The sequence below is a fragment of the Lagopus muta genome, chromosome 2 (genome assembly GCF_023343835.1).
Source record: "Lagopus muta isolate bLagMut1 chromosome 2, bLagMut1 primary, whole genome shotgun sequence".
Lineage (NCBI taxonomy): Eukaryota > Metazoa > Chordata > Aves > Galliformes > Phasianidae > Lagopus > Lagopus muta.
Window position 1 is genome coordinate 105,475,188 of NC_064434.1, and position 27,875 is coordinate 105,503,062.

The window sequence follows — 27,875 nt, forward strand, 5'->3', positions numbered from 1 at the left end:
ATAATGCAGTAGATGACCAGAGCAGAACCAACAGAACAGTATCATATACTCTACTAAAAGATGCAATTCCTGTTCAAAAATCCTTTCCTGAGTTTGCTGAGCACATTGATAATAAAGCACAGGAACCAGCACAGGAGATCTTGGGAATCAAGCTTACTGACTGATAGCTGCAGACCATTCTATACCTAGAAATAAAATGTCTAAATGTCATGTAGAATTTAAAAGGTCTGCATGGTTTGTTTTCTGGCTGTACTCTCAGAGTTCTGTCCCCAGACCCAACCAAAGCCTGTCCTGAATGCAGAAACCTCTTGATGGAGGACTACTTATCTCTTTCCTAAATGACAGCCTCCACAAAAACAGCTGGTGATGCCATCTCAAGACAGAAAGCAGCTTGGAAGAGCTCTCAGACCAAATATCCTGGTCCAGCAGAGGGATGTATATAACCCTCATTAAATACAAACATGGATACTGCTGGAAGTTTTCAAGTTTCGATGCCCCAGTTAAGACACTTCTATTAAAATTACATGATTCTAAGTAGCAAATAGTCAACATTTCAGCCACAGCATCAAAGCCCACCATTCTTCTGCTGAATGTTCATCTAACAGTTTAAAGGCCAAAGCTAAAGGTGGAAAAATCCAATTCCTATTAGCAGTAAATAGGATTTCGGGAGAACTCCTAGCAAACAAAAAGACCATAAACAGGATTTGAGACTGCCAAACTCACAGCTGGTTTTTAAGAGCTGTTACATACCCCAGTCTCTACTGTTATTGCTGCAACTCAGAACAAATAAGGCTTTACAGAAGTCAAGGACAATGTACACAACCTGGAAGACATAGTGGTTTCTTTTTCCTTCATCTGCTTAAACTCTTACTGCAGTGTTAAGGGCGAAATGCAATCTGTTGTTCTATGCTGCATTAGAGCTCATTTAAAGAAGCGCATCAATTAGGAAAAGTATGAATGGAGAAAAACTGATGGACCATTCATAGCTAAAATTGTAGAGTATGCACAGCTGGCTGAATGGAAAGTTAACCGAGCACAAGCTGAGCCAAAGCTCTACCTTCCCTCAATTCATTATTCTTTGCACGCACCAGACTCCAGCAAAATGCTCCAAATGAGATTCTGCTACTGAAATAAAGGATATCTTCCTATTCCGACAGGCTCACGAGGCACAAACAGCCCTGACACAGAGGAAGCACTTGTAACCAGTCTGTCCCTGCTCTGAAAGGAAACGTCCTTATAAACAGAACTGTGCAGGAGACGTCATGTCCATCCACACTTGGGAACTGCAAAGTTTAACAAAAGGAAAAAAGACAAAAAAAAGAGCTTTCCTGTCACGGCCCACACATGGCCTCATCTACACTTCTGTGCTGCAAAAGGTGGAGAGAAGACTGATGATATTTGACGACTACTTTCTTCAGCTCCTCCATTTCCAAATCAATTGGTGCCTCTGCCCAACAACCCAGGGTTAAACATAATATTCTGCTTAAGATCCAGACTTTTCCTTAGGTTTGCATTCTGTATTTCTGTGGTAGGTACAGAAGCCTGCGATGAACACTGCTGCTGTGACACTGGTCATTGCTACGTGACCAGCACTCAAAGGAGTAACCAAATTTCTCGTTAAGAAACCACCGCTATTTTAACCAGCTGTCTCACAACTCCTGTAAAAACCAACCACAGATGAGGTGAGGTTTATGCTACAGGGCATAGTCTGAGTCACCTGCAGCAGCCTGAGGTTCCCAGGCAGACAAACAAACAGAGCCCTTAGCAAACAGAGGACACCGGCCCAGGCTTCCTCCTTCACAGCTATGTGATGCACTCAAACCACGGCTTTCCATCTTGCATCGACTACTCTGAACACTGTGAAGCAACCTTGCTTAAAAAGTCCCCAACCAGCCACTGCTAGAATAGCTTATTACAACAACTGCCATCAAATACTGCCATCTCACAGTTGCATACGTCTCACTTGTCCTCAGGAATTACCATCTCAGAGAGTTACCCAACAAAGTGTGCCAGGGCCCCACTCGGCACAAAGACATGTCTTTATTCTTGTTCAAGATTACATTGTTGTCAACAAGCACTTTAAATATCAAGTGAAGAGTAAACCTACAGATCTACACACAAGAAAGGGAATGTTAATGTCTGTACTGCAAACCATACATGCAAAGAAAAGCTAGCAAGACCTTGTTAAAACACAATTCCAGGATGAAAATAACCCAAGTCACAAAGAACCACAGAGATAATTATGGTTAAGTACAGATCTGTATTCAGCAAGTAGAAAGCAGAAGTCAAACTGATCACTTGGGATGCAAAACCAGAGAAGGGAACCACTTAAATGTCTAAAATGTTTCTTGGTGGTGGCTTTTTTTTTTTTTTTTCCTTTGCAAGTCACTTGTGAGAGCATGTTAGAGTACCATGTTTAGAGCTGGGCATCTGGACAGAAGGTATTCATATTCCAGAGCTAGTGGAATAGGAGCAAGAACAGCTTTCTTTTGAGAGAAGCCTCTCAAAATGTAGTTGTTTCTGCCTCTAAGCTGGTAAGCATGAGACCAGTGAGGGATGGTAATAAACAGCTCACCTCGTGTCCATGGACAGGGCCCCACTGGGTGCAACAGAGCAGCAGCAATCTGCTGCTACACAATGGCTCCTTGGTATTTAAATATTTACCAGGTGATTCAGGGGTTTCAGACTTTCCAGAGCTCAAGAAGACAACATGTAAACATGCTTACATGTAAAGCAGGGCTTTTATTCCTTAGACACAGGTCAAGGCTGTCTTAGAAAGCCAAGAATGGGAGAAAATGCAGTTCCTTTGGGTTTGTTCCATGGATGCACCACCTGAAGCAAGCATTTTGAACATGTGCTTCACAAGGGCTGCTGTGACTAGGTTAAACAGTGCAGCAGTTTAAGGTAAAGACTTGTGCTTCCGCACTGCACTAACCTCTGTCTTTCTAACCAAAGGAGGTGCTGTTAAGGACAAGAAATCCAGTGCAGAAACAGTCATGGGCTCAGCGTGATGCCTGGTAGGTCCTTTATCGCCTGTCATTTCAGCAGCAACATCAGGGAACAGGAAGGCAGTGGGAAGGCTGTGTTTGTATTGGTCTATCTATCAGAGGGCCTCGAAGTCAATTTAGAACAGGCCATGATATCACGTGGAGCCCAGAATAAGAGCAGGACCAGACCACATAAGCACTCCAGATTCATCAGCCAAGAATGTGAAGCAGTAGCAGCCGCCGTTTCACAAACAAACCGTGCTACAGCTCATGGCAGCTGAGACACAGAGAAAATTCCATGTTCCTGCCAATCCTTCCTCCCTGTCCTGCACAAACTGCAAACACTCAGATTCCCAAATAACTATGGCAGGCTGAACCATCACGCGATTTAGGATTGGGTAACTGCAGGTGGTAAAACATCAGATAAAACTAACCACAAGAAATAGTCCTATTGCAGGTCATAAGCCCCATGAATGCTAAGTGGACATAAAAGCCCTTCCAGCTCTTGTTAACTTCTCTGTAAGAAGACTACACTGCTTCAAAAGTAAGAGATAATGGCACTGCATTGCTTCTTGCTGCAGCACTTTGCATGTCAGAAAACACTCTGCTGTGTTCCACACTAAGACATGCTGGAAATAAGAGTCCCATACTCATCTAATTCCTACTCTGTGATCTCTGCATTTCATTGCCTTAATTGACTTAATTTAACAGAGTACCAAGTATTCAGTTGCATTACCATCCTTTATTCCAATATATGCCACCAAATAAACGATGGCTTGAACAAAACACTTTAATTGGCAACATTTGACTCCGCTTAACATTCCTGCTGTGCAACTCTTTACTAAAGAATGTTAGAGGGTTCTATTTCTGTGAAGCACGTATTTTGAAATATTTCTTACTACAGATTAGAGTTACCATAAATCTCTTATTTTCAAGAGCTGCATGGTATGCCAAGTATTTAGGTCCATGGGCAAATACTGTTTACCCACGGATCCTGCAATGCACACGACCACAGCACCAGTTTTCTGTATGCTATACACCAACATGCCTCAGCCTGCTACAGCAGTCACTACATCTGGAAGGACAGACCTCTGCTGCTCAGCCCCTTTCATCTTCTGATCCAAATCCCCTGAATTGGAAAAAAAAAAAAAGCCACTGTCTTTTATACAGATGTACTTCCAACAACCACAGCCAAATTCCCACTGTCCTGTTAGCCCCATACCAAAGTCTTCACACAGCTGATCATCAGCTATGTGCTTCAGAGAACCAGGAAACAGGAAACTCTGTACCAGAGTTTACTGGAGGTGATGGCCACACATCCCAGTGGGACCTCAGTTAGGCTGAGGGACACAAAACTGGTGGGTGTGCAAGGAACACTGCAGCAACCTGCTGATGTCTCACATTGCTGACGGGACACAGTACTGGCAAAGGAACTGGAACTGCTCATAAACCACCTGGACCACATGTGCTCTGGCAAGCAAACACAGATTCAGGTGTTCTCAGCACGTTCAACACAGAAGTCCTTCAAGCCACCAGCAATTTTTCAAGCAGACTTCATTACTATGGCTTAACGTGACCAATTTCTCAACAGACTGATATTTGTGTTAGCTGTCCTTCCAAAGCCTTCACCAAGAGGAAAACTCATATTACCACACAAACAAATCCTCACAAACTGATCTGTCAGACACCTTAACAGGGGTTGCACAGCACGATCACAAACCCAGTGAGGAATAAAGGAAGCTAACAAAAAAAATCCAACCACTTAGAAGTTCACAAAAAAGGAATAAACTGATCTACAAATATCCATTCCAGAAAATACTCCACACATGCTTCAAAAGTAATTCAGTGAGTAGACACCTAGAAACACATAGGAATCTTGTTTCACACAGCTTTTCCACCATCACTTCAGTATTGCTGCAATTCTTGGTAATTATTACTTACACTATGTTTTAATTAATACAAAAATTATTCTATATAGCAACAGATTTGCTATGAATCCGCTCCAAGAAATTAAATGCATCCTAGGATTAAACACAGTAAAGCACAGGATGGCTCCACATAAATATCCTCAGAATCACAGTGCTTTTCTTGCTTCACTGTACAATTAACACAGTTTCTTTCACACAGTCTTTCCACTCATCTAATTCAACACACAGATCTCAACAATTAAGGAAAATCACAGAAATGTAGGGGTTGGAAGGGACATCTGGAGATCACTGAGTCCAATCTGCTAAAGCCAGTTCCCTACAGCAGGTCATGCAGGTGGGCATCCAGATAGGTTTTAAGTATCTCCAGAGAAGGAGACTTCACTACCACTCTGTGCAATCCAACTCTAACAAAACTCTTGGCAGATCTAACCATGCCTAAGACGAGGTAAGAGCTCTGTTCCGCCCGCTCCGCATGCCAGTACAACAGAGAAATACTCACAGAGCCAAAGCAGATGTAGCCGAACCAAAAGCAGAGCTGCTGCAGGCTTGTGCAGCCCACAGCTCCAAGCCACTGCTCTTCTAAGCGCTGCCTCGTGAGCCATAGAGCCTGCAGCCTGGGCAAACAGGCAGTTCTGCAAAGAAAATTAATCCCAGTGACTTCACAAGCCTCCCCGCTGCTCTCCAAAAACTGCGCCCTAATAGCAAAGGGACACCTCCGTCATGTTTATCCTGGCAGCTTGAAACGCCAGGTGGAGACCACACCGGATCTAAGGAGGAAGTTCTTTATAACAAGGGCGGCGAGGCAGCGGTACAGGTTGCCCAGACAGGCGGTGCTGCCCCATCCCTGCACGACGTCAGGCTGGACGCGGCTGCGAGCACAGCTGGAGCTGCGGGTGTCCCTGTGCAGCGCAGGGGTTGGACTGGACGGCCTTTAGGGGTCCCTCGCCGCTCCAGCCGTGCCCGCGGAAGGCGCTCCCGGGGGCGGTGCGGAGCGGGGCCGGGCGGCAGGTGAGCGGCAGACAAAGCGCTCACACCCACAGCGAAGCGGACACCCCGCGCCCCTCCGCGCGCTCAGCACTAACTCGCGGCGTAACATTCCCAAGGAAATCATTAAAGAAACAAAACGACAAGATACAGACGCCGTCCCGGCCCGCCCGCCAGGCCCCGCGGAGCCTCCTCGGCGCTGCCGGCGGAGCGCGGCCCCCGCCTCCCTCTGCGGGGCAACAGCCCCCCGTGGGCCGCCCTCCGGCAGACCGGCCTCCCCCGCCCGCCGCCCCCTTACCTTGCGCGGCCGGCCCGCAGCGAGCGCAACCGGCGGCGGCAGCCCGCGGCCGGCCGGGCTGGGGCACGGGGAGGAGCCGCGCCGCTGTGCCGCCTCTTCCCGAGGCCCGCGGCCGCTCCCCCCGGCACTGCGCCTGCGCGGCGCCGCGCTCTGCCTGCGGGGGTCGGGAGGCGCCTGGCTGGGAGCATTGGGTGCTGATGGTCCTTGAGTGGCAGCGGGCACCTCGCGGGATGCCCAGTGCCGTTCTAGGCGCTGTACCTCACAGAACCGTTCGAGTCGTTGCGAGTGTTTCGATAACACAACGAGGAGAGCGAGGTTTCAACACCAGTGAGGCAGCCGTTAGTTCTCCATAACCGGAGCAGTGTTTGAAATGCCAGCAGCCGTGTTGTGGAGAGCGGCTGACGCGCCGAGCGTGTCCACAGCCTCACAGCGGTGGGGAGACGCGGATAAGAGAGGCACGGCAGTTCTGGTGCCGCAGGAGGCGGCCGTCCCTCCGCACTGACACTGGTGAGGCTGCAGCTCAGCGCTGGGCCCTCACTGCAGGAAAGACACCGAGGGCTGCAGCGTGTCCAGAGAAGGGCAGCAGGGCTGTGAGGGGTCTGGAGCACAAGTGTGATGGGGAGCGGCTGAGGAACCGGGGCTGTTCGGTCTGGAGAAGAGGAGGCTCAGGGCAGACCTCGTGGCTCTGCAACCCCCTGAAAGGAGGCTGTGTGAGGCGGGGTCGGCCTCTGCTGGCAGGGAACGGCCATAGGACGAGAGGGGATGGCCTCACGTTGTGCCAGGGGAGGTTCGGGTTGGCTGCTAGGAACAATTCCTTCTCCAGAAGTGATTCTGCACTGACACAGCTGCCCAGGGAGCGGTGGGGTCACCATCCCTGAAGGTGTTCAAGAAAAGGGTAGATGTCGCACTGAGTGATGTGATCTAGAGCAGTAACACATGGGCTGATGGTTGGACTTGATGATCCTAGTGGTCTTTCCAACCTTAGTGATTCTATGACCATGAAAATGGGCTCTAATCCTCGGATGTTGGAAGAGCCCAGGCAGGCTCACAGAGACAACCACCAGCAGCTTTTATTGATGCAATCACTAGCTGTCTTTTGGTGTGAAACTTGTGGGGTGAACTGGAGACAGCTGAAGCAATCCTGCTGGCAGGTTGCAAAAGCTGATCTGCCTTCTGTGAGCCACCCTGAGAGCTACTGAAATGTTTCTGCTCTAACAGAACCAACATGCAAGCTGAAGGCTCCAAGCACTGGTGCAATGCCTTGGAGGACTCGACAAGCCTGAACAAGAAGCAGCACTTAGCCTTCCTGCTGCACCATGCACCCCTGCAAGGTTTTGATAGCTTCCTCTTATGATTTGGTTTTGACAGAGCCTGGGGACTGTGTGCTTTAGCTCTGTAAAAACAAAAATCACAATTACAGAGCAAAGCAGTGTTACCAGCATTTCCAGTGTTTGGAGTAGATACCAAAGGTTAATGTTTGCTTATCTGTGGTCACACCCAGGCAATTCCATCAAGGAGCAACAACAATTCAGCTGGCTCTCTCACAGTGGCCAGTGTTTCTGTGTTGAGACCGTGCATCCCCTGGCCCCTGTCCTAGGAGCTGCCACAGGGCCATGGGCTTTGCAGGAGAGAAGAGAGGGTACAGTGATCTTGTACTTCCTGAGCTAAAGGCTACCTAAGTGAGAGAACGCTCAGTCTGGAAAAATTATATATAGGGTTGTTTCTGTTTCTTCATATGGCCTTTCTGATATGGAATGAGAAGAATGTCTACCTTCTATTTTCTGCACTCATGGCAGGGCCACTCTTTGGTTCCTCACTCCTTTTTGTCTTCTTTAAGGTTGACAGCAAAGAACTGGAATTGAGTTGTTTATGACCGTTAGTCACTATGCCCATGAGAGGAAATTACTTTTTTTATTATTTGATGGCACTGTGCACTCAAGTTCATTTCTCAGCATTATCCCATTAAGGGAGATCTGGCCAACAGCTTTTCAACACTCCCCCGCATCAGGACAAATTTCCATCATGGAGTTCTGATGAGAGATCCGACAGCCAGTTTGTCTTCAAGCTTCTCCTTGACAGCCAGGAAATGAATAAGTGCAAATACTGCATAACTGCACTTCCAACTCTGTAACGCTTACTTTTTACCTTCTGTTTAAGTGGGTTGAAAACCCAGGTATTCAGATAAAATGTATAACAGTGCAGAGACTTGGGAGCACTTTGACACAACAGCTTTTAAAGAGCGCACGGACCAGCACTCTCAATTTCTCAGAAAGCCCCCACAACCCACACTGCACGTGTTATGCCCTCTGGGAGGACTGATGCAAGCAACCCTCTTTCATCCTGTGCTGGGAAGTGCCAGGGCTCCAAACCTGGCCCTGCCAGCAGCCCTGTTGGATCAGGGAGCAAGGAAAGGACATAATGAGCCTCTGGCTGCCAATGAAAGCTCACTCCCGCTACATATGTGCCAAAAACTATTCCTCACTCTACAGCTCAAGCCAGAGAGACATGAAAGCAAGGATGTCCAGAGAGACAGTGGCTGCCAGACACTAGCTGTGATTAATCCCAAGAAATTTGGGAAGAGTCAGAGCCATATTCTAATGATACACAATTATTGCCTAGACGTGGGCAGGAGGGAAGAGGATTTGTGTTTAGGTAATTGTCTCCTTGCTCCACCTGAACTGTGAACTGCTGAGACTGTTGCAGACACACTGCTGAAATACAGCAACTTGAGCTGATTCTAGTTTGGACATCAGTTTTAAAGTTCTCATTAGCTATAGAGAAAACTGGTCTCAGCCTTCATGATGGTGATAGAGGTGCTGGCAAAAGGGAACACACTCTTGTTGCTAACCAGAAATGGATACTGGTATTTCCAGTCCTTCTTCTGAGACTGTCTTAACTTGCAAGAAGGCAACGATTGAGATTCATCCTTCATCTTTATAACCACTACTGGAGAAGAAAAGAGGGGGTGAAAAACAGCGTTTATAGTCTGGCCATGAAATTGTTTGCTCCATAAAGTCAACAGTGTTTCAGCTTTCCAGTTGCAATGAGAAGTGATGTCTACAATAACAATTTATGAGAAAACATCAGTGGGGAGAACCGTGACCAACTCGTTTTCTGCCACTTTTGCAGGGTGTTCTACCAGTAACAACTGCTTAACTAGCCCCAACAAAAATGCACTCATTTAATTTCAGCTTCTTAATTGCCACTGTTAACCTATTGCTTCCTGAGACTTGCACTGCTACAGCATGCCTACATGCATACTTTTCTGTGCCTGTAGGCAATGCTGTTCTCAGGTGGCAACAGGCATCTGTTTTATCATTTCTTGGCAGCCAGAATACTGCAAGTCTGGAGGAGAATCAGGCCCTCCCTTTGCTTGGATAGCAACTAGAGCACCATTATTTGAGGAGGGAAAAATTGCCCGAAGCTGTGTTGAAAGCTCTTGTCTTTATTAGTGAAAGTATTAATGTTTCACAACGTGCTCTGGATTTATAGTCAAGTATTTCGCCTTCAGTTTGGAGTTGCTTGTAAAAGCTGCCTGCTGCAGAAGCTGGGGTACAGCCCTACGGTTTGAAAGATGTCCTCAGGCTGACTGGAGTTAGAGCCCTCATTCTTCTCTAGAGGGGAACAAGTTCATCTGTGAAAAGTAAGAGAACCTAATACAGAGATTAACACAGATAAATACTGTCACCATTCCTCAGAAAGGTTAAACGTCCTAAAGTCATATGGTAGGAATCAAAAAGACTGGATCATACCTAAAACATAACGCGTATGAGACCAAGCTCCTAAGCAGTTCTAGCCATAGACCTCTCCATCAATTAAACAGATTGCTGCCTACATAGACCTGGAGCTTACTTTTCAGCCTGGAGAGAGCAGTGATAGCCAGGAGCGAGGGCAGAGCTGCAGCTAGCCCAGGGCTTTAAGCCATCTGCAGTTAAATCTCATCCGTAGTCCACTGGTAGACTGATTTGAATGGGAAGAATGGAATAACATGAGTAAGTAGCTTTGTGAGTAATGATGCCAAGATCTGGCCTTCTAGATGTAATACTTTAATCTGTCCAAGTGTATCGCTGCTGTAATTACAGCCATAGCACAGGTCTTGAGTAGCTCCAGATTAGAGACCATTGATAATCCCAGCTGTGTCACACAGATGAAAGCTAAGTGGATTTACAGAGGACAGGAGGTATATAGAGACTCATTATTTTCCCACTGAGACAAAACTATTCATTAGTATATGACAGAGAGCACTCTCTGGAAAACTGGAAGTGGGTTATTGAAAATGAACATATCCCAATAGTCCTAACACATACGTGATTAACTGGTTATTAATATTCAATCCAGCGAGCTCTGTCACTGAGGTTGAGTCCCATTCCTGATGGTATTTGTAAGTCTGCACGCCCTTATGCTGATCTGCAGCATAAGAAAAAGTAACTCTAAAATCCAGGATCACATTGCAGTCAGTGCCAATTTCAGGCAGGAGGGTGTTGATTCAAGTTCACACACGCGAAATCAACAGTAGAGTTCATTTTAAAATGCTACTTCAGACATTCCCACTGCAGCTGATACATTAATTATGCCACAGTTTTATTGATTCGGTCTTTAGAGGCTCCCTTGCAAAATCTTCTTGTGCGAGCAATTACAGTAAGCAACTGCTCTGGTTTGAAGTGGTTTCGCTGCACCTGCTGTCCCCAGGCTGTACTGGTTAATTGTTTTTGTTTATCCCACCCTACTCTTCTCTAGTGATTTGCTTGGCACCGCAGAGACAGCTCACACCACTCATCAAGTGCTGTTTATTCCTGGCAGCCAGAAGTTGAAGATGTGCCTCTTTTCTTGCTGTGAGCTGCAGCCCACTTAAAACAGCTGGAGGGGAAGCGAGCAGATGCTCAGCTGTGCTAAGAGGTCTGATTACTGTTGCGGTGTAGAGGAAAAGCAAACACACCAAAAACATACCTGCAGTTTGTCCCAAGTCCCACGTCTGCATATTTACCTTTGAGAGGCATAGCTGGATGTCTTGTCTGTGCTTCAGGAGCTTTCCAGGAAAAATAACATGGCAGGAGTCCCTGTGTGTGCTGACCTCCCAGGACCAGGGATTAGGAGCTGCAGCTTCAAGGCTGCTAGTAAAGGATTTGGGCACTGAACAGCCTAACCATGAAGCACCTGTTTTCTAGGGTGTGGGTAGAAAGAACAGGCATCTTATTTGAGGACAGGGAGAAGCCTCAGGTGGAAAGTCTCACTAGCCAGCCCACTGAGTCCTGGGAAGCTGTGACACCACAAGGCTGAAAACACTGTGTGGAGAGATGTCTCCAAGCTCTCCTTCATTCCACAGATGAACAGAAAGGGAGGCAAGTGCTTCAATTCTGCTAGCGTTAGATGGAAGTCCTGGTACCTTGGGCTCCCCCCTCCTCAACTGTGTTCTAAGTGTCCAAGCTGTAAATCACATAGCATTTTTTAAAGTGAAGCGAACACAAGGCCAGAACAGACAAACAAACCCAAAACCAACATCAGAACACATTTGGCATTTTACTCTGGCGTGGAGTTGGGACTGGGAATATCTTTGGAGTCCTACAGCCTATTGGAGCAGCTTCAAATTGTGACAGAAAGCAAGACTGTCTTTGAACCAGAAAACTTGTGGGGAAGTCTCTACAGTGATACAGCATCCCTACGAATTCCAACATACTGTTTGGGCTGCCAGCAGGCAGACAGAAACCAAATAAGACAACTGCTGGGTTTGCACCAATGGAAGGCATTTTGTACATTAGCATCAAAGGCTGTGCCTCATCCCTTCACTCATGTGAGTGTCATCTCTGCACCTGGAAATAGCTGCATGTAAGTACATAAATAATCCCTTCTGCTTCTTGTGGTGGATGTGGTGGCTCCTTGAGAATAAAGATGTCATTTTGGCAGCAGCTGTGACAAAGACCTAAGCAAAGGTACTTTAGTTGAGGTGCCGGTCCCACTTGCATGCTTTTCCATTCATGCATCTCAACCTTTTTCAGAGAGAAAGGAAAGGGAGGGAGGTTGGGTAAAGAATCACCTCATCACCTTAGGTAGGAACAGTGAGAATCCTGTGACAGCACAGGCTCAGATTTCACAGGGAAACTTGGCCTGCAGGCACAGAGCATCACGATGGCCCAAGTATTTTACTGCTCTAGAGGTATGCCTTCTAACCAGCCCCCTCCACAGGTTTTCTGCAGCTTTCTCTGATGCTAACTGGCTGTATCAGAAGCTCTTATATAGCACCTCCTTTTTATTCCAGGCATTATTGAAAATGTCACTTCAGGAATGACTTCAGAGGAGGACTGGAGCTTGTAACACAGCTGTCTGCTGTTGAATGGTCACAGGTGTGGAATCCTTCCAGGTGGGAGAGCAGCAGTTAACTCATGCTGCCCTATGTCTAGAAAAAATAAACTTACTTCAGTGCAGTAATTTCAGATCTTTACTGCTGTAAAAGAGCAGAATTTGGCTCATTATCTAATAGCAAATTCAATTCCCTTTGTGTTTCTATAGGGATTAAACACGTGCAGCCCAGGGGAGCCAGCCAGCATTTACAGGAGCTACTGTGGTGCATGCACCTTTACAGCAAAAGCTGTATTGGAAGAAACACAAGGTATAAAAACTCTCTTTCCTTCTTCCTTCGCTCCCTCTCTAGCTCAGTGCTCACACTGAAAGAGTGGTACAAAGGACTGTCACAGCTCTGGCAGAAATGAAGGAATGGCTGGTGTGCCATGCCTATGTCCAAGCATGTCCTGAAGTGTTAACTTAGTACAAAGAGAGGATATTTTTATTGATAAACATTATATTGTCTTAGTGTAGATGTCTGACACGTTATGAAATCAAATGACAAAACACTGAAAGCAATTCATTCTAATAAAACTTTTTGATATTCCATAGACAATAGTGCTGTGAATTTTGTTTATAGTATAACACATTAAAAACACAGAAATACAAGTTTCTAATCTCATAGGTTACCAGCAAACAGAGAAAAATGCATGCTTTAATTTCTGTTGAATTTGTAACTTACACAGGCAAGTGGAACAGCTATGCATAAAATACTATTCTACAACAAGCTGTAAAACAAACATACAGAAAGACTGACCTTATAATACTTGTACAAGTATGACAAAACCATTGTAACTCGTTTCAAAAGGTAACAAATATTTTGTCTGTGGCTCCACCATTTTAACATTTCTAAGCCGACTTAATAAAAAAGCTATTTGGAATAGAATTCTATTACCATAAACCACTGATTATTTTTTTTTCTGGCTGGCTGTCAATGAACATGATGCATTATGTGCATTTGTGCTTGGTTCCACCGACATTTTCTTCCTTATGGATCGAAGCATCGCACGGTCTTTGCACTCAGGAGATGCTGTTTGATCCTGAGTCGAACAGAAGGTGCTTGGTTTACTGACTTGTTCTGCTGTGCCTCCTGCAGCCTGACCACGCCATAACGTACAAAACTCATGCATGCAATTCAACAAGGTCGGTATGGTTTCATCACAGTTAGTACTAGCTCATGTAAGGGCTGCATTCAGAGGTCCAAGACTTTAATCATGGTACAGTGATAAGTTTTCCATAAGAGCCCCAAGCAGCTACTGGATCTTGAATGTCCAACTGCTGGGCTATGAGATAACCTCTCCCCCAGCCAGCCCATGGACTGAAGAGAAGCACCAAGCCTGTTCTCCTGCTCTGGTGGCCACACCAACACCAAACCACTGCCAAAGCACACCCAGGGATTCCAGGCAGCACACAACTTTGGCAGACAGCAGCAAAAACAAACAAACAAACAAAAAAAAAAACAACCCAAAAAACCCCAACCCCCCAAAAAACCCAAACCAAACAAAAAAAAAAAAAATAGCCATAACATCTTCCTCCTTTGGTTTCAGTCTCCAAACATTCAACGTGAGGATAATTTATTATTCCTTTGACCATCTTTTGCAAATACTGTCTGCATTAGGGGCCTGGTAATGGCTCCCAACTTGACAAGGAGAGGCAATGAAATGAAACTATTTCTCAAGGAAAAAAGAAGCAAAATGTGTTTCCTCTATCAGGCACGGAGGCTCTTACTGGCAAGTTCACCCAAGCATTAATGGAAAAGACAAAATGCACACTTGTGAAGTGAGGGCAAGTGCTGAGCGAGGGACTTCATTCCTCGTGTCTCTCTTCCCTTCGCCCTGATAAAAGGGTGCTGTGTTTCTCACTGGGAAGAAACACCTTTCATCAGGAGGACAGGAGTGGTAAAGATGATCAGTTTTCAACAAAGCCCTGCATAAATGCAGCCCTAATGGCCTGATGGTTGGACTAGATGACCTCAGTGGTCTCTTCCAACCTCAGTGATTCTACCTATGAACCTCTGCAAAGCTTGCCAGTATCCCCACTGAACAGCAACCAGCTTTCTGTGATGCCACAGCACACTTGCTCTCCATTTGTGCTGTATAAATGCAGATTTGTGTCCTCTGCTTGCTGTGCATGTCGAAAAGCCCTTAAGAACCAAGTTATTCCACAAACTCCCTGCTTTGGCTTCTGTCAAGAATTCACTGTAGTCTTTTTGTAGTTTTGACTCACCAGTAAGAATTACTGAAAGGACTTTTCCCTGAAAATCCAAGAGGAACTCAGATTTATCCTCGACAACATGCAGAAGTTCGTTTCATGCAAATCTCGACGATGACATGAATATGTATGAAAGACTTATGCAATACTTCAATCAGCCTTCATCTTCTAGATGTTTATTTTCTAATCTAAGAAATCCACAAGTCGTTAGGAGGCACCACCAAAAATGACTCTACCGTTGCTCTTTCGTTTCCCAGCACTGAGCCTTACTGTAATTCAAATGGAAGGCAATGATACCTGATATATTCTACGACTGAGATCAACTGACCTACCTGAAAGCAAACAGCAGAGCGGAAACACAGCCGTGTCACATTTGTGAGTGCTGGGCTCATCTGACTGGAAGGTTTTAAGAGGGAGATCCTCGCTTTAGCTTTAGGTGAGGACTGAAATAGGAGTTTTACTGATTTTTTTACTATTTCACTGTTTTTTTACTAATTTTTACTAATTTTGCCAACACAGGGAAACACATGATAGAACCAGAGGCTCAGCTCCTACCGAAGGACAAATAAATAAATAAAATGCATAAACACCTCGGTGCACAATTTCCTGACCTCCTCAATATCTCTTCTTTTTTAATTATTTTTTAAACCTATCCTTACATTCAGAATACGCAACCGGAACTTCAAATGACTGAAAATAATTACAATTGGAAATATGAATGCAGAGCTATAGGCTGCTCAGGCTTTTGACCTGCTGCATTATAGACGTACAGCTGCTGTACACCATTAGCAGTACCTCGCTAATACAACGTGGAAGCAACTCAAAACTCATTAGCACCTCTTGTACTTATGAGTAGATATGTATGAGTATCATTGGGTCTTAGCCCATGATAGGGCTTTATTCCCACAGAAATGGCAGACAGTGTCCACAGGGCTTCATTTTAACAATGGCAGACATATTAGGTATAGTATATATATACTTATTTGCTATTTGAATAGAATCTGTGTTTATACATTAAGAAAAAAACGAGGCCCCAGATCCACCAATAAAAATTACATAACTTATGACTGATTCTCTTAACAAAAACAGTATACTGTAGTTTGGCTCCATAAAACACACCCAGCTCGTACCTATGAGGGTTGCTCTGAAAGTAATGCCTCCTATTTCACCGTGCTGTCCCACGATGTCAGAGGCAGATGTTGGTGGCACGGCAGTAGAGGTTGAACCTTGCCACCAATGCCCCATTGCATGTTGCTGTGTGACAGATGGCAGCAGAGGGGCAGCCTGACAGAGCGCCGTCTGGCATGGAAGCATGGATGAAGCCAAGGTGTCACTGAATTCCACCATGTGGAAAAAATGGCACCACTGACATTCATCAACACTTCCTGAACATCGATGGCAGCCAAGCAGTGGCTGTGAGCACAGTGAGGGCTCGGTGGTGCACGTCAGCAGTGGTGCCAGCAACAGTGGTCACTTCCACTGGTGCAGATTTTTATGAGTGTGGCCTACAGGCTCTTATTTATCACTGGTGAAAATGCACAGCTAATGGTGACAATGTTGAAAAATAGCATTTTGTAGCTGAGAACGTGCTCTATCAAACAGCATTATCGTACTCTTTGTTACAGTTTCCATGGGAATAAATAGGAAGCGTTACTTTCAGAGCGACCTACATACAACCACCTACTCAGCTCAGTTATGTTTAGTGCATGATGAGTTTCACTCCATAACAAAAATCAAACAGGGCTGTATCCATTTCATTCATTTTTGCAGCTGGCAGGGTGAGTACAGTATATTTGCAAGCCAGTAAGTAACGAGGGCACTGAAGATATACAATATCCTCACACACACAATTCCCTTTGAAGAGCCTTTTAGAAGGCATCCTATTAAAAGTCTTCCCTGCCCCATCATTTGGCTATTTTGGTGGCGTGGGGTACTGTAGGGCAGACTGTAGGCTGACTCTGTCTTGCAGTCTGGAGGTTCAAGTTCAACCATATGCCACACAAAGATCTCCTCGCATTTTCTCCCATCGATTTACCAGGTCAAAAACTACACCCTATTTCTGTTAGCCCAGGGTGCCAATTTTGTGTTAGGGAAGCAGGACAGGGGTCAGCTTCAAAGGCAAAGGGTTTCAACTTTTGAGAGGGGAAGCAAAATCCTGAATCCTTGTAACAAAAGGAGCAAACCAAAATCCTAAGCAAACTAGCAGGCTGTTGGGTTTACGGGATTGTTGACCCTTGAAAAAGACTTCATCCCACCTCCCAACATCTATACAGTATCTGTGCATCTCTATCACAAGTCCTCCCATACAGTGTCCTGGTCCCAGACAGATGTTCCCATCCAAATAACTGCTCTCCTTAAACAAACACCTGTTTGTTGCTTTGACTTCGAGCAGAACTCAAAGTCAGGATATAAAGCACATTTTTGCAGCACAGTTTCCAACTTAATTTCGAGTGCTTGCTCAAGAGCAGTCAACAGCACAACTGTGTTCACATAGGAAGGTTCTGGAGGCAACCACACTCTTTGTGCCCCCAGATCTACTTTCCTAAACTGCATCAGTAATAAAAATCTTCTCAGTAGCAGCCTGCTAGCGAACAGTTTATAGAAGTTTTACAGACTTTTCAAAGTCACTTTCTTTATTTTAATCCAAGGCACGTTTGATACAGGCCCTCCTCATCAGAGTTATCTGCTCGTTAATCACACACAATTTCACCTGCCGGCCTCTTCAAATGGGAACATTTTGCTGCAGCTGCTCCTGATGAGAGCCTTCACTCTGAGTAAGTGCTGCTTTTGCTGAGCACTTAATGGCGATGCCAAAGAGCTGGATTCATTAAAATGAGCTTTGCATTGAAACACTTCAGCGTGTGCTTATCTTTCAATACACAGACTTCTGCACGAAGTATGAGTTTCGAGTTAAGCAGGTCTCCAGTGTTTCATTGACAAAGGGGGGTACCAGCAGGCCCCTTCCTTCATTATAGCACGAGATCAGATTAATGAAACATCCAGCAGTGGGAATTATTTTGCTGGGAAGCCAAGCTGCCTGCCTTATCTGCCAGATGTGCTGATGGGAAACCTCAAAGGCAAAAGCTCAATATCTGAATTAATCCATCATCAGCTACCACTGTCCTCATAGGTTCAGGCATGCACCGTTACACTTTGTTTCCTGCACCTGGCAAGAAAAAGTTGACGTGCAACTGTTGATATAAAATTCCTATGCTGATTTCTGGCACCATTTAAACTCTACCTGATGAATGAAGATTACATTGACAGGACGACCGTCAGATTGTTTCAGTGTGGAAGTATTAAAACTTGTTCCGCGAGGCTATTAGAAAAAGTAAAATAAAAATTACCTAAAATATACCACAATAAATGTAACTACATAAAGACATTACAAAATCTGGAGCTTTATGCAAGTTGTGCTTTTTAAGAGGCTTCCCTGAAATCAGATGCTTCTGCCCTAGTTTCTGCCCTGGTTTCAGCTGGGACAGAGCAGATTTTCTTCATAGTGCCTGTTATGGGGCTGATTTGGTTTTGGGAGAAAAAACAATCTTGGTAACACACTGAGGTTTACTTGTTGCTGAGCAGAGCTGTACAGAGCCACAGATATTTCAGTTTTTCAGTACTGTCCTGTCAGCAAGGAGGCTGGAGGGCACAAGAAGCTGGGATGGGACAGAACCAGGACAGCTGACCTAAACTGGCCAAAGGGATATTCCACACCATATGGCATCGTGTGAGAAGCCTATAAGGCTAAGAGCTGGTCGGGGGCAGCCACTGCTCAGGGACTGGCTGGAATTTGGCCATCTCACTGGGAGGCAGGGAGCGAGAGGCTGTGTGGCGTTTAGCTGCTTGCTGGGTTAAACCACAACCATTCCATAGAATCACTTAGGTTGGGAAAGACACAGGCAGAAGATGATCAGATCCAACCATCACCTGACGTTACCAAGTCTGCAGCTAAACCATGTACCTAAGCACCATGTCCACACATCTCTCACACACTGCCAGGGACTCCACCTCCCTGAGCAGCCTGTTCCTCACCACCTTTTGCATGGTCTCTAATCTAATCTCACCTGGCACAAGCTGAGTCTGCTTCCTCATGTCCTACCAGTTGTCACCTGAGAAGTGAGCCCTCTACAACCTCCTTTCTGCTAGTTATAAAGAGTGATGAGATCTCCCCTCACCCTCCTCCACACAAAACAATCCCAGTTCCCTCGATTGTCCCCTCTAGGTCTTGTTTTCTCGTCCCTTCACTAGGGATATTTAGCTTTGACAACTTGGCCATGATCTCAGGCTTATTCAGGGTGGTAAACTATAGATTTTAGAACCAAATTTTATCTGCTGGTGTTCAATGAAAGAAATTGCTATTATCTTCCCTGATTGCTTTCCCGTGAATAAAGAAAACTTTTCCATAAGGCATGGATTTGCCCACACCTGATATGGATTCTGGAGATTCAGTCCAACAAGTCAGAGCAGGCTGGGTGGAAGTTGATGCACCTACAAAATATGCTTCAAATGAGAGGCCATTAAAGGCTTGCTACGAACAGAATATTCACATAGATCTCCTTAGAGGTGTCTAGCCATTAATAGGTATTCATTCATCTATTCCAAAAAGAAAACAAAGAGTTCATTCATCTTTACAAAGACACAGAACAACAGTCCTTTTCAGGACTTACTGCTGTGAATATGTATATTGACCCTGAAATAAATCATTGGAGTTTTGTTGTTACTTTCAGTAGAGGTCAGTTTTCACTCAATCTTACTTTAAGGCTTGCATTAGACTTGGGACACTCACTCCTTCTCTAATTTGAAGAAAAGTGGCTGAGGTCTTGTGTATACGTTCCTTAAAAACAGGGCTTTGAACCCACGTGGACAAATCTGTACAAAACATAACATGGGCCGACGTCCCTGGGCTTAACTCTGTTTTAGCACAACCTACATTGGTTGCTGACCAAGTGCAGTGCCATGAATACAGAGCAGTTTTAAATCCAGCTACGCAGGGGCCATTGAGACTGAGTTTTAAAGTACATATTTAAACAGCTTTAACTTTCCAGTACTAAAACTTTGAAACAGATACACCTGACGCTTCTGCATCTCAGCAAGCTTCAATGAAAGCTATCAGGGCTTTAAAAACAATAATTAAATAAGAAACATTTGTCAGTCAGCAGAAAGTTAGCACTCTCTCAAAGGCTATCCAACAATATTCAGTCTACACTGTGTCTTATAAGCATTAATGTGGTTATTTGGAAAGATGATATAAAAATTGCTCGTCTGGCAGCAGAATAGTAAATGTTACCCTCAGGTTGCTCCAGCTACACCGAATGTTGCCGTTCTAAAAGACTGTTTGTTCTTAAGATAAAACAAAAAGCCAGTCATGCATCTTGAACAGTAAGGATGAGCATTCGTTTTCACAGGCACAAACATCACAAATCCAAAGCATGGTAATTAATTTCAATGACGTAGCTGTGGACAGGAAGCTGAAAACAAGGCAGGCAAGTGTAAACACAGAGGGGAAAGAAAAAACCCAAAACGAAACACCAATTACATCAGTGAAAATCTCTTCTCATGCACACGCTTCAGATTGGTGTTCCTACAGCAGTAACGATCTACCAAAAAGTGCACTGTGTCAAAAGACAAAACATGATCATAATTCAGCTTTGGTAGGGACAAAAGCAGTTTCTGCATGCCTTAAGACCTCCCCCCGTGTCATTCTACCTTTGAACCACCGTGCAAGGAAGGCACCGTCATGCTGAGCATGAGGGGTCACATTTTGACACCAGCTGGGACAAAATCAGGTTGGAGCGAGCTGAGGAAAAGGCTCTTTCATCTCCCTTTGAAACATTCACTAAGGATTGCCTGAAACCGCCAGGAATGGAACCAGAAACACCTGACTGGTCCCAAGACCAGAGCGGCCTCAAGCTTAAAGCTGACCCTTGCTTTTGGAAGAGCAAAAAGTGAATCCGAATCACTGCTGCATTCCGAACCACACCTGAGCCCAGTGCCCCAAGCCCACGGCACTGCTGCCAGGCGCCCCATAACCTCCCTGCCCCACGTGGGCAGTCACTGAGGTGCTCTGTGCCTGTGTGCCTTCCCCCACGCAGCCTGCATCTCGGGAGGGAAAGAGCCCCTCTGCTCCATCAAGTAAAGCTATTAACACACCCTGCGTGTCAGTAGAACTGTCTGAGTTCTGGGTGGACGCTACAAAAATCACCTAAGTTTTTGCTTTGGGGACTTTTCCACAAGCCAACAAACTGGACAGGCTCTCCTCTGTGGAGACAAAAAAACATTCAGTTGGTCTTTTCTGTTCCAAACCAGGTCTGCACTGGTCGATCTGGTTGCAAATCGTAAGCGCATCTCTCTGGAACGATCAGCACAGGAAGTGCTTATCACGTCGTTTATGGCACAGATACCGGCAGTCCAACATACCTTCTGCTTCTGCTCAGAGCAAACAGCTGGCAGAACATCCCTGCTCAATGCACAAGCTTCAAAAGAAATGTCAGGTTTCACGCGCAACACAAAGCTATGAGATGCTACAGTATTTAATGCACACCAGTAGGAAAGGCTCCTAAAAAAATACTCCTGCGGTTTTAGTGCCGTGGGATAGGTAACAGCTATTTCGTAGAAATAGATCCAACTGGCTCCATTGGAGCAGCAGTATAAATACTCAAAATAGAAGTAATAATAGGCCCCGTAGGCCCTGACGTGGAACTTTTGTTTTCTTTTCCCCCAAATCTGTTCCTTCTGTCAGCAAGGAAAACACTCTGCTTCCAAACAACTGCATCCTGCTACAAGGAGTATAGCTGTGTATTCGTGGGGTGGATTTTACTGAAATGTGCCACATCGTTGCTAACGTTGTTGCATTTGAGGAAGTACTTTAGGCATTTTAGTGGTTATTATTAATCTCATTAACAAAGAAGGAAAGAAACGACCACAAAAAAGAAAAGCAACAAGAAGGTACAATGGGCTTCCTAACATGGGCACACTTATGAGAAGACTGCTCCAACAACAGGCTGCATGGCTCAACAGGTAGCAAGACAACTATTTTCCAGAATTAGCAGTGATACTACAGTCATGCCAATGGCTCTGTTCTCTGTCCCTGGGCCCACCCATCTTCTTGCCAGGGATCCACAAGTATGCGTTATTTGCTGAGGCCAGCAGGTCATGGCTTTTTCTGATGGACTTCTCCAATGGGCACGGTGCAATGGCTGCCAAAGGATCCACGCATTTAGCATAACCAAGAAAGAAAAGAAGGTGCAGAGCTGAATGGAAGCCACGGGGTGGAAGTATTTTGATTTACATCATTCTGTTCCAAAGAAAAGTAAGCAAAAACAAACGTCCAAAAGTGAAAACAAATTGATAACTGGATTTATCATTGTGCATAGGACGGGTTTTTTTTTAAGTTTTTTTCTTTTGCTAAGGTTTAGGAGGGTTCTATGGTTTCATTTCATGGTTTTCTTTTTTAAACCTAGGGTTTGCTATGTCTTTATTACCAATATTTGCCATTGCTTGTACCATAGACAAAAACATTCATCTAGTTGGTATTATATTAACACACTTGTAGTAGAACATATACAAGAACGGGGAAAAAATGAATCAGAAGTGATCAGTGCTTAAAGTAAATACAACAGCCAGCGCTGGCAAGAATCCACAGTATCAATACAAACAAATGTAGCCGTGGTAGTGTTCCTGATGGGGTTGGATCTGCCTGTGTATTAATACAGAATTATACAAAATCTAGCAAGGATACTGGAACAATGAATAGCTAAATTTTCACAATAACTTAAGATCTGTGAGCGAGTCTGCGTTGTAGATATTACACATTTTAAAAGTGCCATCTCTCTCTCCATCTTCTTCCCTCCCAGAGGAGGTGTGACGAATCCACATGATCTGCCATCAGAGAAGTTCAACTGTTTAAGAAAAAGACAAATATCTGGCCAGGTCCAGTGTATTCTTTAAAGAGTGGCAAACAATGACTTCAGTAACTGTGTCTGTGCAAAATACGCCTCTTTCCTTTTAAAGAAACCAGTGTCTGTAACTCATTTAGAAAAGTTTTGACACGTACTGATGTCCTCAGAACAAATAAGACGTGAACTATAGAATCCCCCCAAAACTACAAGAAATCTGATGAAGCAAATAAAGTTCTGACCTTCCGTTTCCAGGTGTAGATGACAGAAAAACAGGACGTCTCCTCGGTAGCCCTGCTGGGCTGGCAATCAAACTATTGCTTGGAAATACCACAAACACCCTATTAATAAAACGCCGACACCGATAACAAAATAGTAGCAGTGTTTATCCTTTAAGTCCGTGTTTACCTTCCATTCCTCATCACACCTGTACAGGATTCATGATTGACGGTGCAGTCACTGTCTGTTGCCTTGACAGTCTTCTCTGAATAAGCAGTCAATCCACTCGTATGTTGAGTACCTTGAATTAAATTCCCATATTACACTGCCCTGTGACTTTTGGATCGTTACAGGAGACCCAGAGCTCAGAAGGAGAAGCTGCAACACAGGATGTTGATCTCAGGCAATAAAAAACCACAACCAAAACAAACAACAACAACAAGAAGAAAAAAAGAAAAACACAACCAAAAAAATCCCAGAATTCTCCTCGAAAATCAGCCCCTGTATGATGTACCCTCTTCTGCATTGTAGCAATAGTCTTTAAGACATAAATTAGATTAGTCTTCCATCAAATAACTTAAAAAAGGAATTGTAGCAGACCAGTTTTGCCTGGCTTGATGCCAGTTAGCAGCCAGTTCATCTAGAGACCAGTCACTGTTCAAAAACTGAGCTAAGAAATCACATGAATGTTGCAAAAAAAAAAAAAAGAAAAAGAAAAAATATCATCTTCACATCGATGCAGGATTTTTTTCCAGGTTGTGGGGGTCAGGGAGAGGGTAAACCGAGATGGGGCACAGGTCCTATGGACAGGATATACTTCACGACTTGGAGGTGCACCGCTTTCAGGAGATGCCAGCCGTGGTTTGTATTGCACAGGTAAGAAGGACGTCCCTCCTGACAGTCTGCAATGTGCGTTAGTGATCTCTGCACATGGGCAAGTTCACAAAAGTGAAAACATTGAATTCTGTCATGATGGAGAAACACAGGAAGATGCCATACAGGGAAAGGCACACGCACCCTAGCTTCTTATCCAGTTTCCATTTGTTCATGTGCACGCCGAAAACCTACAATAAACACAGAGTAAGCCACCACAGCAGGATCGGTTTGATAAAATGGTCAATCCTTTGTCAATCGCAGGAGCACGAAAATGACTGTGCCCACACCAAACACCATCAACTGGAAGCAGTTATAAGGTAGGCACTGCAACAAGTGAGCTAAAGCCCGCTGCTACAATCAATCTGAGCATCTCCCTCACAGAGCTTGGGGCCATATTGACTTGCATTCCCTTGACTGCTGGCCCAATGGCCTTAGGTTTCTGCAACGAATTTCACTTTGGTAATTCAATTGGAAGTGCTTTAAAAGGCTATACTCCCTTCTATTCACTTATAACACTTCCAGTGTTTCTCTGTCTCTCAATTTGGAGCTGAACCAGCTAAGGCTGTGCCTGAATTTGCTTAGTTTGCTTCAACACAAACCTCCTGCAGTTAAAGTGCAGGAGAACTGTGCTGGTGTGCTGCATGGGGTGCTCCCTGCCATAGCCACTGGTCTGGGGAGTTGGAAGATGACAGAAGGATAAATTCATCCTATTCTCTTTGTTTTTCCTAGTCTATTTTCATGATGGACTTGGCCATCATGGTCAGGGAACAGGAGCCACTGCTTTCAATAGAAACATTGGCACATCCCAGCACAATTTGTTCTGGCCTATGTTGTATCTTGGAGGGTTCTTGCACAGCAAAGTGTGCAGCATTTACTGTATCTCTTCAATAGGAAAATGCATCTTTTCATACTTCAAGGGATCTGATTCAATGTGAGCATGCTAAATGACTAGGGATTACTAATGGACTTGCCAGAGGTTATCCTGGGGAAAACATAAATACAAGAAACATCCTATGACAGTGATAGCTTCTGTCAAAAGCCAGATTAAAGTACTGGGAAGTTTACAATAGCAGCGACCATTTCTATCCCTTAACAACAGCCTTTGCAATCACAAGTGCAGCTGGAGGTGAGAAAAGAATCCAGTGAAGGAAATATCCATAAAGTCACTCTTTTGAAAATAAAGGACAAAAGACTATATACATACTGTGACAAAAACAGATGCCAGCAAGAGACCAACAGAATAGATGAGTCCTCTGCTGTTTAACCGGATCTGGAAAAGAAGGAAGTTTACAAAACCACGTCACAACTTCAAGCAACAATAATTCTGCCAATCATCCAGTAAACCTCAACTGCTGAACTGCTGGACTGCTGGACTGCCTTGCAAGCTGTCAAAGCCAAGTCAGATCACTGCATCGTGGGTATTGCTAATGTAGTGATAAGCAGCACTGCAGTGTTGTGATTGGCACCACGCGTAACTGCTGAAGCCCTCCTATCATTTTGTCTCATGGCCAGAGAAAAAATGCTGAACAACAAGCTGAATATTATTCCCAAATTCTAAGCAATTATTTAGTTTTGTTCCCCAAGTGCATCTGAGAGGAGAGTCTGACTTCCAGAGTGGAGGATGGGGTTATCAGTCCTGGCATCTCGCTAACCTGAGCCTGCAGTGAACACTCAGGAGCCTCTGTGAAAATCTGTGCTGGAGACAGGCAAGCATGCTGCAAAAACAGTGTGGGGAGGGTATCTCTCTTCACCTGGACGTACCATTTGTGGTGGGGATGGGCTGATGGTTGGACTTAGCAGTAGCTTTCAACCTTAATGATTCTATGTTCGGTACCTGTGCAAATGGCTACAGCACAACGGCCATTGGCTCTGAAAGGTACTGCTGTGTTTCATAAGCTGTAAATGTGTGTGTGTGTGCAGAGGACCTGATGATGTAGTCGTTACATGCAACATCCATACAGCACTCTCACCAGACTGACTGTCCAAAGAAATGAAAGATCTGAATTGCTTCAGGATGTGAAGGCCAATTTTGGCACTAACTGCTTAACTGAGGGTGAAAATGTCACAGTCCCACTGGTAATGTGAACTCCGGGTTCAGAAGGAAGCCTATTTCTGCAGCTATAGAAGTCTCCAAGGCCACTTCCACTTGCAGCTTCTATTACCGGTCTCAAGCAAACACTGAAGTTTTGCTGAAATAAGAACTGCTCCTGGGATGAGACACACATCATGTTCTGACCCAGGAGATGCTTTTCTTCAATACTGTTCTCCCTGAGGAGCCAGGGCAACCTAATGTGGGGCTCTGTGCACACATCAATGCTGCATGTACAGTAGGTCCTCTTCAGCTTCCACTGATATGAATGGTCCACAGAGGACAGCCGGCCTGTACTGCCATCTTAGTTACTCTAAAATGCAAATAAAACACAACACAAACCTACAAAGACTTCAAACACACTAACTTTGTATAACAAAAAACTAAAGCCACATCACCCCTACCCCAGACGAGCAGCAATTGTGCAGGAAAGACAGATGCTAGTCTACAATAAAGTCCCATCTGGATTTATGTCAGGAATTCAGCATGACCATGGCCAATGTCTGTAAGGACTGTCAGTATGAAATACACCAATCGGAAAGGAATCTACAGAAAAAGGAAGCAAACGAAACAGACTGCATTATTTTAGCACAGAAAATGTCTGAATTCAAGCTGAGGTGCAGACACTGCTTCTCAGTTACAGCACCAGCCTCCACGAAGAGAACAGACACGTGGAAGGACGACAGGTCATCAGGCCTCTGACTGCAGTTTGCTGAGGATGCTGCTTCCAAAAATATTTGGGGCTGCTTTATTTGGAATATCTGCAAGGCCCCTCCTTGGAGGTCACTCATGGGAATAGCTGTTGCTGTTAAGAATTACCCAAAATTAAGAAACGTGCGCTAATTATTTAAGACACGTTGATGAATGTAACAGGAACATACGTCGTGCTGCTTATCCCATGAGGGCAAAGCAAACGGGGTAACCTCAGCAGCAGCATGAGCACCGGCTGCCCCTTGTTGTGGTACTGCACTGAAAAACTCAAGTTTCACTCCAGGTGAACATTTTTCAGCTCTGGTTTTAGTTATCTAGCAATGTTCCTGGCCCAGCTATTAGCTATTAATTAACCTAAAAGACAACTTTCCTTTATGAGGCTTGGTCCTGCAGAAATAAAGGATTTCCTGGGAGGAAAGAAAGGCTGTTTTCTAATGCACTTCTTACTTTCTGCACCACAAAAATCAGGCTGTTTATTAGGGTTGCTGTCTTTTTTCAGATTACCTCTGGACAGTAGGATTAAAGTCCTTCCATGCACATAGTGAAGGGTGGTTTCCTTGGGGGAAAAAATGCTAGCTGAGGAATGCACTTTGTCCGGAAGCTCATTTGGCTGAACCACATACAGATCACAGCTGTACTTTGTGGAAGAAAAAATGAAACACTGAGTGCAAATCCTTGTCAATGAACTCAAAGCGTGATAAAAGCTGTGCAGAATACCAGAGGTGACTCAGGGGGTGATGTGTGCATGGCATCTCCCTGCCATGCCCCGGAACAGGCAGACAGGGCACAGAGCAGGACAAAGAACAGGCAATAAAGCAGTGAGAAGGCAATGAAAACCAACAGAAAGATAGAGCAAACTGACACTGATATAAGCCTGTCCTCACAGCAGAGCTGCCCTGGGAAGGCTGTGAGCTGGTGTCCACAGATGGGTGCAGGGTGCAATTCCAAATGCACCAGACTTGGGAATATTGTGCAGTATTAGTTCACCTGCATGCAAATGTGTAATTAGTATGGCTTGCTGACTGAGTGCAAAGCACCTATGCATAGTGTGCATAGGACAATGGCACAGTTCAGCTGCTGTGCCGAGGGCCTCTGGCTTATTTAAGACAGCCCTGGAGCAAGCTGATTCACAGCAGTACAAAACCTCCCTCATAGCAGACACAGTTCCTGCTGAAGCCTGTTGCCCAGACACTTCTTCCTGAAAAGGTTTCTTGGAGCAATTCAGTGCTTTGAGATCCTCATATTGAGAAGACAACCAAAGCTATCTAGGTTTGTTCAGGTCAAAGATGCAATAGTGCACTGGTCTCAGAGGGATATTTTTTGCTAAATATACTCACTCCA

At 44.9% G+C, this 27,875-nt stretch overlaps 2 protein-coding genes across 5 annotated transcripts in view; both read right to left on the bottom strand.

The window, feature by feature from the left end:
- The window catches only part of RIN2 (Ras and Rab interactor 2), a 59,348-nt gene extending 53,045 nt beyond the window's left edge, over nucleotides 1-6,303 (bottom strand). For 2 of the 3 annotated variants that reach the window (XM_048935439.1, XM_048935436.1), the window contains exons 1-2: nucleotides 6,198-6,303; nucleotides 5,415-5,547 (exon numbers count right to left, since the gene is read on the bottom strand). The gene's annotated coding sequence lies outside the window, so the exon portion shown is untranslated. The remainder of the gene's footprint in view (nucleotides 1-5,414; nucleotides 5,548-6,197) is intronic. The other variant, XM_048935437.1, reaches the window with a different exon arrangement.
- A 15,962-nt stretch (nucleotides 6,304-22,265) lies between these two features.
- SLC24A3 (solute carrier family 24 member 3) overlaps nucleotides 22,266-27,875 on the bottom strand; it is an 83,177-nt gene continuing 77,567 nt past the window's right edge. For both annotated transcript variants that reach the window (XM_048937190.1, XM_048937189.1), the window contains exons 15-16: nucleotides 24,939-25,004; nucleotides 22,266-23,922 (exon numbers count right to left, since the gene is read on the bottom strand). In XM_048937190.1, coding sequence (XP_048793147.1) covers nucleotides 23,773-23,922; nucleotides 24,939-25,004 — 216 coding nt within the window. In that variant the 3' untranslated portion in view covers nucleotides 22,266-23,772. The remainder of the gene's footprint in view (nucleotides 23,923-24,938; nucleotides 25,005-27,875) is intronic.